General features: G+C 37.6%; 1 protein-coding gene across 1 annotated transcript; it reads right to left on the bottom strand.

The window, feature by feature from the left end:
• Window positions 1–561: 561 nt before the first annotated feature.
• LOC139716958 (adhesion G-protein coupled receptor G2-like) lies at window positions 562–13,107 on the bottom strand. The gene is made up of 5 exons (XM_071628482.1): window positions 12,940–13,107; window positions 11,942–12,066; window positions 8,101–8,366; window positions 2,511–2,577; window positions 562–1,066 (listed from the first exon to the last, which is right to left on the bottom strand). Exons 1-5 carry the CDS (start codon window positions 13,105–13,107, stop codon window positions 562–564), a joined length of 1,131 nt encoding a protein of 376 aa, XP_071484583.1.
• Window positions 13,108–16,172: the final 3,065 nt, after the last annotated feature.

Genomic DNA, 16,172 nt, shown 5'->3' with positions numbered 1-16,172 from the left:
TAACCTCACTCTTAGTGTTTATCATATACCGGTACGTGAGCAAACATAGCAAGTTCATCCTGGGAGAGCTTCCAGAGCTTACTCTGACAATAACGTGCTGTTGCACCTTTGTAGTAAAGAATGCAGAAATTTGAGAAGTGTGAAATAGTGATACATGTATTTAAGTCCAGATTAAATCTATTTATTTTCAATACACTGTACACGATGTTGCCTCAGATATATACAACATGGAAGTGGAATGTATTTTCTTATCATTGTATTATAGCGCTCACTGTGGCAATAGACCGTTTCTGTGATTTATTACAATTTATGGATGTTTCTTTTCCTACAGCCTAGTAACGACAAATATTACATTCACCTACTCCATCCCATCTAGTTCCAAAGCCAGGAATTTGTGTTTTGTTGCTAGGTAGGGCAAGCCTCCGGCAAGCTTTATGGTTGGTTTTCAAGAGCAACATTTGTGAAGAAAGCACGCATTAATCTGCATACAATTACATTACAGAACCGGTCTATTGGGTCCCGTGTCAACCGTCGTGCTCTTCCGGGAGCTGCCTTCCGTTTTCAGTTTGCCGACGTCTTGCTTTCAGAGACTTCCTGAGGGGCATTCTCGTTTGCGTCACATTTTTGTGGTGGCGACGACGAAGACAAGCCCCATGATTGGATCCATGTGGCGCTGGGCGCAGTAAACGGAAGGCAGCTACAAGAAAATGTCAGCTGTTTACGGGCTACTGCCTGGCCCAAGCAGTAAGCCATGAATATGTAAAATCCTTGAAAGGCATTTAAAAGAACAAAAATGACCTGGAAGGCGGGACTCAAACGTGGGATGTTGGATATGAAACCAAATACCCATGCCAGACCGAGAAGAAGAATGATAATACAGGCATTACGCAGACGTCTTATGCGCTCGCGGTGACGATTGGTCTGCCGAAGATTACTCTTCGCCCTAGCAGGGTTTTCCATGTTGAGTTGATGCATGACTCGTATGAAGATTACTATGTTGACAGCCATGATAATAGCAACTGGTACCAGGAGTCCTGCTACTTGAGGCCATCGTGACATGAAACACCTGCAGGGTAAGAGTCATGGAGTTGTGAGCAGTTACTAAGTAGGCCTATGTTTTTACACCGTTTATAAAGTAAACTCCGTCGTATTAACGATGTGAAATCGCAAAACAAATTAAAACAGAAAGAAAATAAATTCGTTGCATTGGAAACAATATTAACTTTAACTGTGATACCTCTTACGGTCTCTGGTAATGGCATGGTATGGTATGGAATGGTTTATTGATCAAACTTCGCAGCCGAACGGCTGAATTGTGTCTGATTTACATCGATAAAAATACAGTCAGACAAAATAGCTTACATATACAAAACACGAACAAAATACAATCATTACGACAACAACAAAACAAATCATCAGTACATCAGTAGTGGAAATACATTCAGTATATAAATCATATTGCAACAAAAACAGAGTTAAGTGAAAAAAAAAAACGTTTTACATATAATAATGTATCTTACATCCTCCATTACTGACGTATCACAACCCAAGAATAAGGGAGGAGGCATGGAATGAGGAATGTTGAGAGATAAGAGGATGCTATATGAAGTGTGAGACTGAGACAGGAACAGAGTAAGGGGGAGAGAGGAGAAAAAAGAAACAGGCTAGGGGAAAAGAAAAGGGAGGCACAAAGAGAGAGCAGGAGAAATGTGAGGATAAAGGAGAAGAAGAAGAGGAGTGAGTAGAGGGGGAAAGGAAGGAAAGAACGGGACAGAAGCGGTATTCGTCTTGATAAATATAAAAGCAGACAATTCAGACATAATGGACATACAGATGTAAGCACATTATTGCACTTCAGTTGAAGGACAAAATACTAACATAAACATATTTCTAGTAAACTTCTGCATATAAATACTTCAAATTATTCAATCTTCGTACCAGTTCTTTGATTGTCAAAATATATACAAAAATGAATACACTAAGCAAGTCTGAACATTATTATACAACAACAGTAATGATAGTATGATGCCAACATTAAATAGTTGAGTTTTGACCTTTCACCAAATCTTTACATCATACATGCGTGTATTGAAATTTCAGAAACATGACTTGCTTCCTTTCTATTCTCCTAACCGTTAACTTTAGACTCTGACCACATGACACAAGCCCCCCCCCCAAAAAAAAAAAAAAAACAAAACAAAACAAAACAAAACAAAAAACCCGAGTGTCTGATATTTAATACACGTGTGTAAACGCACGGTGTTTCATGAAAATCATACGCTGAAATATACTCTGAAAACTTTAGTGTAATTGCATAATTTTCATATGAGGTGAAAACCATCACGATATTCACTCAAGTGTGAATAGTTTGGATCATAGTAACTTAGATATAGATAATATCATACACATTTTGAATATTAATCATGCATCCGATACTCAGCAGGTATGTACATTGTACATGCGAATTGCTACTACTGAATGATGTACGATGTATAAAAATGGAAACTCACAGGTCCGTTCGGACGTAATTTTCTCTAAAGATGATACCAACGACGAGGACTATGACACCGGGCAATCCTATTGTAGCATACAGAGAGAAAGAGAGAGAGAGAGGGAGAGAGAAAAAAAAATCAGAACTATTATCCAGCAGCGGTCAGAGAGGGCAGATAATTACATGCGCTGGTGTCAGATCTATGAAAAGTGGCAGTCAGTTTCAAGTAATTTTCATTTTATGAAAACAGAAGATACAAAAGCACAAGCTAAAGCAAACAAGGCAAATGTAGAATATTTCAGGTGAGAAATAATGTTGCTCTTAGATTTTTCGGTACTTAGTGAGGTATTCGATTTCATACAGCCCTATAGGTTACAAGTCTTCTGCGTTGAACCATGGCCCTACTACGCATGGACATTCATCATTTCGCTAATTAATGTATGCCCTTGTCTGTGTCAAAAGTGACACAAAAACATTTTAAACATTTTTTACTGCTTTGATCTCATGATCTCCGCCGCCGGCAAACCAGAGCTGCAAAACACAACGCATATTTAAAAATGATAAAAACAAATGTGCAGAAGGAAATAGCTGTCTTAAATCAAGGAAAATGCATGTGCAGTTGTGGTATGTATCAGTCTATCACGGCTTAGATATATTTTGTTACCAAAATGTATATACTTATAGAGAGAAAGCAAACTATTTAGCTAATTGATTACGATTTGTAATCTCATTTTCATCTTTTCATCCAAAAAAAAAAAAAAGGCCTGAAAAGGTGCATCAGCCAAGGTTAAGACCGGAATTAGGGAAACGAGACACCTGTATGTACTCAATGAGATGCGCATAGTTAGGTGTGTATCACCCCTAAATGTAATATCAACGCTAAATGTAATATCGACCCTAAATGTAATACACCTTAACCCTAAATGTAATAACAACCCTAATTGTAATACATTTTAACGCTAAATGTAAGAATCGAGTCAACCCTAAATGTAATACATTTTAACCCTAAATGTAATAACCGGAGACAACCCTAAATGTAATACATGTCAACCCTAAATGTAATATCGACCCTAAATGTAATACATGTCAACCCTAAATGTAATATCGACCCTAAATGTAATACTTTTTAACCCTAAATGTAATATCGACCCTAAATGTAATACATAATAACCCTAAATGTAATATCGACCCTAAATGTAATACATCTTAACGCTAAATGTAATATCGACCCTAAATGTAATACATCTTAACGCTAAATGTAATAACAACCCTAAATGTAATACATTTTAACGCTAAATGTAATAACAATCCTAAATGTAATTCACGTCAACTCTTAATGTGATACATCTTGACGCTTAATGTAATTACCACCCTAAATGTAAAAACCTCATTATAGAGAGTGTAACCAACGCAGAATATCGGGCAAAAGGTCAGGGGGTATATGAAAGGGATATGACGCAACTTTTTATAGCACTCTTGAAAGAGCAGCAATAGCTGCTTAGATTTGTTTTTGTTGTTTACTTAGGTAAAGATCACACAGTCTGATTAATTCCTTTGTTTGCTGCAAAGTTAATTAGGTACATTCGACATAGTTTTTCTTTTTAATCTATACCTTTATCATACAATCACATAAACATTTTGTATTCCAATCTTCATTCAGTGTTCGTTTGTTTAAAGTTTTAATGAAAAAGAAAAAAAATGGGCAACTTAAATTCTTTGCAAGAAATTCTGAATATGAATAATATTGCAAGAAAAAAACATATACCTACTGATGAAACGGGATGATAAAGCGAGTAGATTGAGAAAATTAGAAATTAGGAAGATTTAGAAAGATTTCGCAATTTTTTTTACGAACCATCATTATCTATGTAATGTTTTCAATGACGAAATATCTGTCACACATTGACATGGCAGCAAATCACTGTCCGAAATATTAGCCTCATGACATTGTTCACGACTCCTGGTAATCACGACTATGCTTACACGAAACTGGGACAATAATTGGTCTTGGGGAGGGTACACGAAATAAATTTAAAAATGCCAGTAAAGCAAAAGGAAATAGATGTCTTTTTTATCATCTTTGAGTCACCCTTTATATATTGACTTTCCTATGATATGAATGTATGAGTAAGGCAAACTGACTTAACTTTTGCCCATTTTTTTTTCTTTTTCAACAAAACTCTAAGCAATAATGAACACTGAATAAAGATTGGAATACAAAATGTTTATGTGATAGCATGATAAAGCTAATAGATTTAAGAACTATGTCACATGGATCTAATTAACTTTGCAGCAAACGATAGATTTAATAAGACTGTGTGATTTTTACCTGGGTAAACAACAAAAAGAAGTCTAACCAACTATTATCGTTATTTCAAGAGTGCGAGAGAAAGTTGCATCATATCTCCTTCGTATACCCCCTGACATTTTGCCCGATATTCTGCGTTGCTTACCCTCTCTATGATCAGGTGTATACATTTAAGGTCGTAATTACATTAAACATTGAATAAACCATATAATAGGGTTGACATGAATTACATTAAGGATTGTTGTTACATTTAGCGTTAAAATGTATTACATTTAGGGTTGTTATTACATTTAGCGTTAAGATGTATTACATTTAGGGTCGGTATTACATTTAGCGTTAAGATGTATTACATTTAGGGTCGATATTACATTTAGGGTTGAAATGTATTACATTTTGGGTTGTTATTACATTTAGGGTTGAGGTGTATTACATTTAGGGTCGATATTACATTTAGGGTTGAAATGTATTACATTTAGGGTTGTTATTACATATAGGGTTGAGGTGTATTACATTTAGGGTCGATATTACATTTAGGGTTAAGATGTATTACATTTAGGGTCGATATTACATTTAGGGTTAAAAAGTATTACATTTAGGGTCGATATTACATTTAGGGTTGACATGTATTACATTTAGGGTTGTCTCCGGTTATTACATTTAGGGTTGACATGTATTACATTTAGGGTTGACTCGATTATTACATTTAGCGTTAAAATGTATTACATTTAGGGTTGTTATTACATTTAGGGTTAAGGTGTATTACATTTAGGGTCGATATTACATTTAGCGTTGATATTACATTTAGGGGTGATACAAGGTGGCGGCGGATCTCGGTTGGATTCGTTGAAAGTCCATTCGTTGGCAGGTCCAGGGTTGAACCAAGGAGGTTCGAGAGATGGAGTTACAACTGACTATGATTATTCAATCAGCTGTTAGTTTTCTATTGATGGACAAAAGAATTCCACAGGTGCACTTGTGCCTTTGATGTTCGATGCTTGAAGTCGCCATCTTTCTGAGCAATCTCAAGATTCATTTTTAATGCTAACATAATATCGGGTATATGCTGCTTGTTTATATATCAAATGCAATGAAATTTCACCTAATGATAAAGCATATTATAAAACAAAAGTCAATTCTGTTTGAAAACATGTGCAAAAGTGTAAATCTAAGCTGTATTTTGTGAAAGTGATTGAAATTTTACCCTCATGGAAAGCCGGTTTTATCACTTTTCTCCTTATTTCCGCCAAATGAAACTAGTAAAATCTTCAAGTATAGTTCTTTATAAATTGATATGTCAGATTAGCGTACAGACACGTTCAGTCGAGTAATTTTAATATCTATTTCAGCAATATTTGAGCAATTTCTATACGCGCACCTCCGTGCCTTTACCATCGTCTACCGCCCATCGTTTGTAAGTAGGGATAGCGAAAAGTAATTACCATCATAAAGACATAATCTTCCTTAGACAGTGGCTGGTCATTATGCAATGAGACGTGAATTCATTTTCTTCCTATGGGGGGGGGGCAGATCCAGTTTGACACATACTTCAAATATTTTTGAGTGGCGGCTTCGAGCATGGGATCAAAGCGAATAAGACTGTTGTGACTCCATTTCTCGAACCTCCTTGATTGAACAAAGGAAAGTGACAAGATTATCGATCTCTACAGCCCGTCGAATGCGAATATTCATCGTCTATCTTGGAAAGTGCGTATCAGTGTTTTTTAATCCCCTTGAACCCGTTCGAAGCAGCCACTCTAAAATATTCTGTACCGAATTGGATCTGCCTCACAGATTAGGAAGACATTGATTCATGTCAGGTTGCATAGTGAGAAGCCACTCTGTAAGGATTTAAGGAAGATATGTTTTAACTTAATGAATGATGGTAATTACTAGTTGCCATCCCTATACTTATGAAAATGTGTTATACATAATGTGATGGTAAAGACACGAGGATGCGCGAATTGAAATCGCGCAAAGGTTGATAATATTACTAGGCATGTCCAGGCTATATTAATTCTAACATAATCTGTTTATACTTGAAGATTATGCATGTCATAGGTAGATCAGTTTCATTTGTCGGAATTAGCGAAAAAATGATAAAATCGGCTTGCCGGGAGGGGGCAGTTTAAAGTATTTCGACAACATACAGCTCAGGTTAAAACTTTTGCACATAATACTTCTGGACGGGATTGACTTTTATTTTATATTATGTTTTATCATTAGGTGAAATTTCATTACAGCTATTGAATAGATAAACAAAATGTACCCGTTAAATGTTACGTTCAGACGGTGATCCTGATAACCTCGAGGATTAACCTCGAGGATACGTTCTGTGGAACACCAAAGGTCGCACGGTCGATTTCGTTACGAAATTAGTAATTTCGGCGACGAAACTTGCCATTTCGTCGCGAAATCTCCCGGATATCTTAGCTGCCGAATTATGCGTGGTCTGTGCGCTGGCACTCTTTCCTGTGTCTCGCCACCTCATTTATATCAGTGTCTTTTCAGGGACCATTAATCAAAGGGATGGTACAGTTTCAGTTGAGGTGGGGCTTCAGGTTTCCAACGTTTTTTATTATAATTTTTGAGATAATGAGAAACGCCTTGTGAAATATGAAAGAGCATAATTGTAGGAGGAATTAAAAGTTTATTTGGTGAATATTGGTTTTGAAATGTATGTGATATCCAAAACAAAGCGATCTTAAAAGGTGGGACCCACCTTTTATTAGGATGGCTGTGTTTTACTTTGTTTTTGGATATCTCAACCATTTCAAAACCGATTTTCATCAAATAAGCTTTGAATTCTTAATATTTCATGCTCTTTAGCATTTCTTGAAGTGGTTTCTAAGTATTTCGCAAAAAGTTAAAAGCTGAATCCTCAACCAATATGGCCTACTATACCATCCCTTTAACATTTTTGTTTTTGTCAAGTAACACCACTCTTCCTGATTTACAGCACATTGTAGTATGTGAATGAAATGTTGCACACAAAGTATCCCTACACTTCGAGTATAGAGATGGAGTAGGGCCTATTTATATACGAAAAACTCAGAAAGTGATAATGTAACGTGATAAGTCCTACGTGAGTGATTACAAGTCGTCCTATGAGGTCTGAAGGATGGCTCCCCGTTACGTATATTCAAGTAAGTTTCAAAGCATGAAGCTTTTTACCGTGATCGTAAACTACCGTAAATCTTGTTCAATATATTGTAGCCTTTCAGAAATTGTCAAAACTTGCAAAGAGCTTGTCAGATCGTTTGATATGTGAAATTACATCAAACATTGATACGGCCATCCTTACCCCAAGCGAAGAATGCTGCTTTAAAGACAAACTTTGGAATGTACAGGTCAATGACTCGAACTAAGAGGAGGTAAACGTTCATCCCTTCCACTCCCATCCAAGCCAGGGACGAAAGCACAAAGAAGTGAAGCAGGGCGGCTAGCACAGCGCATGGTGTTGATGGGAGGTTGCCGAGACTTGCCACGAGCACGAAGACACAGTACATCGCCACCATTGTTGTGGACAAGCAGAGCAGGATCTGGTTCGGCTGCTTTTTGCGGAGTTTCCTGGAGAGATAACCCATGATAATATAGTAGATTGAATGGTTTGAAATCGTACGTGAGCATTTCTCAATGTAGGTTTATGACTAACGTTCACTCACAGTCTCGTAACTATTTAATCACAATTTCAGCACTTTGGTAGAAACTCGCTATCTGATCTACAATTTTTTTCGGGTACATGAGCTAACATGTCGTCAAATCACTTAAGAATTAGTGGACACCATGTACAAACTTACCACAATAGAGGAGGTATTAAAGTTCGAAATTAGGGTGGCAAGCCCTCTACACTAACCACGCATGATCGTTAAAAAGGTCAACTCAAGAAGCAAAGAGACGGATACGCTTTGTCTCTGTTTCCGGGGGGGGGGGTTACATGCATGTAAACTGTGATAACAGAAACTATATCAATTGAAACTTTATTAAGAAATACAGGAATCACAAATTAATAATTATGTAAAGTATAATGTTCAACGAAATGAGAAAATTGATTTAAAAGATATGATGATACAGTAATAATGACTAATAATATTAAGACAGACCCCCACCCCCCCCCCCTTTAAAAAAAGCCAGCTCGACACTAGAAAGAATAATTCATTACAAAATGTTACAAGAAATGTCGCTACGACTGGTATGCCTCCGCCATAATGCATGGTTCTCCTAGTAGTATGTACAATGTCTTGACAACGTGTGATGACAGTTTCACATAATTCGCAAAATATTAAAATGACAGGCTTGTCACAAATGTGCTGAATGTTCACTTTCCTTGAACTAGGTTTAATTGGATGAATGACTAAATTGTCAAAGCGCAGGTATTTGGGGATTTTAAGATTTTTACTTGACTTTTAACACTTGTATATGTTTAAGCATTGAGTACAGCCTGTAATTTTCGAGGTATGGAGAAAAAGTGTAATGTCAGTATTAAATTGTAAAATATTGGTATTTCAACCTGGCCTTTGACCCCTGACCTTTTACCTTGCATGTATGTATCAAGTTTCAAGAAAAATCCTGCAGGCATTGCGTAAATATGAGGGAAGTAGTGACATTTTGAGGAGTTGACCTTGACTTTTGACCCCCTGACCTTTGACCCATGACCCCCAAATTCCCTAGATAATCATTGCCAGTACGTACATGTATATATACTAAGTTCCACAAAGATACCTTGAACCATTTCCGAGATATGGAGAAAAACGTGGAATTTCAACATTTTGACTTGACTTTTGACCCTTGACCTTTGACCTCATGACCCAAAACCCTCTCTGGAGAATCTTTATTTGCTAGTACATATATACTCTGAGTTTTAAGAAAATAACTTCAGGCATTGCATGGATATGGGAGAAAAGGTGAAATTTTGAGCATTTGACCTTGATCTTTTGACCTTTGACCTTGAGCAGGTGCACCTTTAAGTTGATAGGCACAACTTCACCCACTCATGCATGTGCATGCCAAGTTTCATTAGGATGCCTCAAACGGTTTTTTAGTTACGCTGTCCACAAAATTAATTACGGACGGAAGGACGGATGGACAACCCGAAAACATAATGCCTCCGGCACCACTTAGTGGCGGAGGCATAAAAACTGTTGAACATTCATACTGAGGCTGTGTTTCGCGTATTGTCCATTTCAATAACTGAAATAGTGCGCCCTCTTTAGCTGTTTGACGTTTCCTTTACTTTTCTTAATTTCTCCCAGAATTGTGTTATGATAAGTAAAATGTATTGTTATTGTAAACTAACTCAAGTCGGTGAGGATTCAACCTTTAACCTTTTGCAAGGTAATTAGAAACCACTTTATGAAATGTTAAAGAGCATACAATTCTCAAAGGAATTCAAAGTTCATTTGATGAAAATCGGTTTTGAAATGGCTGAGATATTCAAAACTAAAGTAAAGCAAAGCTATCCTAATAAAAGATGGGTCCCACCTTTCAAGATCGCTTTGTTTTGGATATCACATCCATTTCAAAACCAACATTCACCAAATAAACTTTGAATTCCTCTTAGAATTATATGCTCTTTCATATTGATATCGATCCTATGCAAGGTACATGTACTTCATGCACTAGTTAGTTTGTTCCTACGAGTGATCGTTACAAGCCTGATGTGTGTAGTTCCATGACGTTTTGTTAGTACACTACAGTATTTGCTGTGGAAATTCCGCATACTAAGTAATTATTGCTTATCACTTGTGATATTAATTGTATATTTACACAAATTGTACATTCTACATCATTTGACTTGCTTATGGTCTTTTACTTTGAAGTCGCTATCTTCCCAATAAACTCGTAAATACCTGCTGTCTGATGACCATGGATCTATAATATTAAGAAAAAGCAAGAGAAATTTTCTCTTGCTTTTTCGTTTAAGACTGGACTGATGATTGACTATCTTTGACACATTGTTATGAATGTGCATAACGCAAATTCGCTTAAATCATAAATAACCCACGTGGTGAGAAATTTCTAGAGATAACACATGACGCTCGAGGAATAAAATTAGGTCGTGTTTCCTCCTAAAAGATCGGTGATGATTTGGCTGAGCGTCACTGAAATGATGCGTGTGCGTTTGGCAGTGTCCATCTCCTCGATGTCCTAACAATATTGGTCTTCATTTGCAACACCCCCTGTCACATTATACTGGCATTGTCTTTGGCATTGAAAATTCATATCACGCCTGGCGTATACACGATTACTTGAAGTTGGGATCAGTATCATGAAAATACATGATTATATCATAGAGCGATTGTGATATTTTCGTGTGGGTGTCCGTGGCCCTTCAACAGGTCATCTGATTTTAAAACCAAAACCCAATATGAATGTGTATTGAGTAAAATCAGCAATATTAGTAGAACACACGGTGAAAGTTCGAGGAAAATCGGAGAGTTGATTCAAAGAAATGAATTCTTAAAGTTGCGATGCCATCATCGCTGGATAAGGAGACTACTACAGTTCGTGACGTTATTATGGTGTGGACAACCATATACTATAAAAAGAAAATATAAAGACAATTCAACATATCTTCGCCTTTTAGCATAATGAAAGAGCACTTGACTTACCTCCTTCACAAAGCAGAGGTAATACTTCCCTTAACATAATACATCAGGTACAAGTCGATAGAATGTGTAATTATCAGGTGAATCGTATTTTGTGGAATTCTTCTTACATTTTCTGTTAAATTGTTGGCGATGACGTCATGAACTGTAGTAGTCTCCTTATTAAGCAATGACGAAACCAAAACTTTAAAAATTCATAACTCTTGAATCGATTCTCCGATGTTACTGAAACTTTTACTGTTCTGTTATTCTACAATCAATATTGCTGCTTTCACTCTTTCCACCCATTTGTATTTGGTTTTGATTTACTGATGTAAAAGCCTCTCACTCTTATTCCACTGACATCATTGTATGGAAGGCAACTGACCCATGATAGGCTAGTGTACAGTTACAATTGTAAACCTTTTGGCACCCTTTCGCTGTGCCAATCATAGATGCACACGCACCAAGACACACATACACATCACATGATTATTATATACCCCACCCAAACACACATACATACACTCACACACACGCTTATCTTGATAAACTTACGGGGAAGACGCATATGCAGCAATGGTAAGAATGAGGCCAAAAATTGATGCACCACATCCAATGTAAGTTAGAATGTAGGTGAATGTGTAGAATTGTAGGGGCAGACTGTATTCGTTCCTTACGTCCTGGAAGGACGATGAGAAAAAGGTAGGGAGATAGAGGTTAACGCAAAAATCAAATGTAACAAGATAATACGCTAAATCAATTAAATACTAGTATACAGATAACATCACGTAAAAACTACTTTGAAAATCTAAAGCGAATATAAAGTGAATGTCACCGATATTCACAATCATTCTCGTTGTCCCTAAGATGACACCGATGTACAATAAGGTTTTTGTCTATACTTCGTTGCTTCCTCCACCTTCTTATAATTTAATGTTTGCAGGTGAGAGGAAATATCTTGAATGCCAAAGACGTGATGAAGATGAAGATGATTCGACTAAGAATTACAATTATTAAGTAAATAATAGTTACATTCAGAAAAGCTAACCTTGAAGATAAATTCTATGGGGCGCCAAATGTCGCACGGTCGATTTCGTAACAAAATCGACCGTGCGACCCTTGGCGCCCCATAGCACTTATCCTCGCAGTTTGCTTATCCTCTAATGATCACTACCTGAATGTAACTAATGTGATTATCATGATGAATTCATATTTCGCCCGTTCTATTTTCAAAATACCACGTAACCAAGAATAGCACTTGTTCTCAGGATGAGATGGACTTTTAATGGAGAATAAAATCCCGCAATTAGATATATCTTATATCTTATAATGTCGTGGCCTGACGGGGATGGAAATATTGGGTGTTCTCTTCAATTTCGTACTGAAAACATATCATTAGGGTGATATTCAACACTTAATCTATTAAAGCAATGAAAAAGTCTTCCCTGAGAAAATGTATTCGAAACTTTACTTGTGACATTTAAAAGAAAAAAACTGAACTGAAGTCGATGAAAAAAAAATCCATTGTAGTGGCATGGTGGTTCCATCCGTACCAAGAGAACGGCAAAGTGAGCCAATCTTCGACACCGGCAGACCGGTCGAGAAGCCTTGCTGCTGTCGCTGAGTCTGCATCCTTTTGAAGACCAGTCGCCCCGCCCGTTGTCCCCGTTGAGATCCCAAAACACGCACTTGGGATTACTCAGACGATCTTGCTCTACCATCTTCAACACAACACACATAACAACAATGTGGAGGTGACTTTGTTGAAACATTGCATAATGAAACAAAATAGACAGTATTAACAAATATCTCTTCAATCCGTCCTTTCACATAAATACATGAATTATGTCCCCCTGTGAATCTTATCTTATATTCCACCACTCCCATTTATCTTCCGTACCTTATTTATTTCTTTTCCTCCTTTCGTTTGTTTTTCTTTGACTTTGTCCTCTTATTCATTACACATTGTGTTTTCATCCCTACCTCTCGCAGTAATTAATTATATTCACTCTCGGTCCCTTTTTTTCTTACAGATGCTTGTCCTTGATATCGTTTCTTTCACGGCATTGCTTGTACACATTGCACGTAGCATCAGTAAGATACCTTTAATGACAACGATTGCAGTACTGAAGTGAAACTCCCCCGACCCACCCTGAGCGTAACCATGCAGTTTACTACTGAGTTTATATCACGTAATTTCATAAACTCCCGGGGGGGGGGGGGGGGGGGGGGGATGGCAGTAGGCAACTTCCCGTCACGTATACATAACGAAATCATGCATTTGTCGTGGCACAATCACAATGTGAACGTTGCACATGTATCTATGCATTGCATCAAAACTATGTATGTTGAGTGTAACTCTGTAACAATGGGCTGCTGCCACACAGATTTAAAAAAAACAACAACAAAGGAAGGCAATTGATCTCATACCTCTCCGATTCTAAAAGTCGTTTCCACTGTGTCATTCTGTGTAAGTGTTTCAAAGTCTATACCGCTCACAGTGGCCGTTATAACGGGTGTTAGGGGCTTGCGGTCGTAAGAGTTATTCTGGCTGTTAATGTGATTAAGGGTGATCGAGGCGAACAGCGAAGTCGTCTTGAATACTGCGAAGGTAACTCTGAGGACTCTTGAAGTCGAGCCTGCCGACCCGTTTGCCTTGAAATCCGGCAGGCGAAGAGCTGCTCGGATGTCACTAGGCAGAGGATGGTCCTCGTGAAAGAGTGCTGTCGTGTCGCGTATGCTGGCGAAGAGAATTCCCTCCGACACTCTTTCTACACCTGCGTCAATTACCTAACAAGACAAGCGTCAAAACTTTTAGATGATGTGCGTCCTTCTCTTTAATAGGAGCTTTGACAAACAGAACAAGGATGACAATTAATCTGAATTAGTTTACCATCTCCTGTTGCTATACTGTCACTAACTGTTGCCATATTTCGGCTTCTTTCCCAGTCAACATCCGTAACTCCTGCCTGCCACGTTTGTTATCAGCCACACCTTTTATATTATCCGCTTTTTTTTTCACTCGAGCCAATATGCTCTTATAAACTATATGTAACAGTTGTTTAGTTACTTTATGATTCCATGTCGACATCTATCATTTTTATTTTTTTTTCTCTCTCTCTCTTCTTTTTCCTTTACCTGCTGTTCCTTTCCTATGAACTCCCGTAAGGAGATATAATAATTTTATGAGCTCCCTCGAGGAGACATAAAGCATAAGTTAAATGATAACAACGTTTGATCTGCCTATTGTATCGCTTGATTTGACATCAGTATTGCCTGGGGCGAGTCATTTTCAACACAACCCCAGTACAGCAACTATGACGATCAAGAGGTTGTGTTGTTCATCTATGCATCAGAAGGTTTATTTACAATGCGTTTTGCGTGATTGAATTGACTCTTGCCAGCGTTTTGACCACTGCTGATAAAACAAACAAACAAACAAACAAACAAACAAACAGACGTTGTAAACGTGACAGATGTGCAAACCGTCGTACGTGTGTGCCTAGGTTTTCGTGATTTGTTTGGAAGGATCCATTTGCTGATGATACGTTCACTATTTCCAACTGTGTAGTCGTCACCCGAAGCACACGATTGGTAGCGTTGGTCATCCGATTTGCTTCCACCAATACTGTCTCTTCAGCGGACATCAAGTTACTTACAACCACCATCATTGACTTTGTCACCTACATAGACAAAATCACAACAAAACAAAGGAACTTCTTAGTCAAGAACTTTAATGTGCTGATGCAGTTGGTGTTAAAATATGTATACAGTGCAATGCTTTATGCGATTTTTTTGGTTCTGTTGAAAACATAATGGTTCCTTAATTTTGCTGTTCATCATCAACAAGTTGGGCTCACATACGGTGTACTCACACAAGTATATAAACAAAAAACAATACAGTACCCTACTCTGTAACGCTCTTTTCATTGAGAGCCCGTATTATCAGAGTGCGGTAACACCTTTCTTTAGAATCCCCAATGACAAAACAAGTACTTACGGCACAAACTTAATGATGATTAACCTTCATAAGACTTGATACACAATCAGTCATATTTTGGTCTTTCTTGTTTACGAAGCAAGAGAGTTACATGGCGTAGACGGCTGTTAAGGTCGCACGTGGTTGCGATGTTAGATGGATGAATGCATACAATGAATGAATTCTTATTTCATTGCCTACACAACTACAAAAATAATATTGGAAGACTGGCATTTCTGTTTTTGATGTATTGGTATAGGAAACGTGTATTTTCATACGGGAAAGTATCAAACTTCTGTGTTGACGCTGTTCATTTGCCAAATCTCTTGACATTTTTCTGAACAAAAATTATACAAGACAGTAATACATGCAAACACATGTACCACAACCACACACGCAATGGCTTTGTTACACGTGGTTAGTATCATTCTTGCATCAAACCTCTCTGTCCGTTGAGTTGAGAGCAGCCACTTTTTCGAGAACGATGACGCTACTGTTGACACCGCTCACTGTTATTTGGTCATTCGTTCTAGTAAGCTCAATCACGGAATCCAAAGTTTGTTGAGCATTCATTCGAGTGACCGTCATCTGGTAAATGATACATGAAAACAAACTTTAAAGTGCACAACACAGATAAATGTCTTTGAAGGTTTTTGTCTGCTCATTATTGCTCTGTTTGTTTGCTTGTTTTTGTTTTGGTGTGTGTGTGTGTGCGTGTGCTTAGTTGAGGTCACTTAAGCCTAGGGCACAAGTAAGTCCTTCTCTTTTTCCTGTTTTCAGTGATTTTTCTTCTCTCAGTCTTCGAAT

The sequence above is a fragment of the Diadema antillarum genome, unplaced genomic scaffold (assembly GCF_040938485.1).
Source record: "Diadema antillarum isolate AM-2024a unplaced genomic scaffold, OU_Dant_1.0 scf00000071, whole genome shotgun sequence".
Lineage (NCBI taxonomy): Eukaryota > Metazoa > Echinodermata > Echinoidea > Diadematoida > Diadematidae > Diadema > Diadema antillarum.
This window is presented reverse-complemented; position numbering and strand designations above follow the sequence as displayed.

Excerpts from the sequence above, each read along its gene's own strand:
- LOC139716958 (XM_071628482.1), bottom strand. The coding sequence starts at position 13,107 with ATGGTAGAGCAAGATCGTCTGAGTAATCCCAAGTGCGTGTTTTGGGAT. Across the intron at positions 8,367-11,941 it reads GCTGCATATGCGTCTTCCCC|GAAACTCCGCAAAAAGCAGC; the intron begins GTAAGTTTATCA and ends TTATCTCTCCAG. Across the intron at positions 2,578-8,100 it reads AGCAGCATTCTTCGCTTGGG|GATTGCCCGGTGTCATAGTC; the intron begins GTAAGGATGGCC and ends ATGCTACAATAG.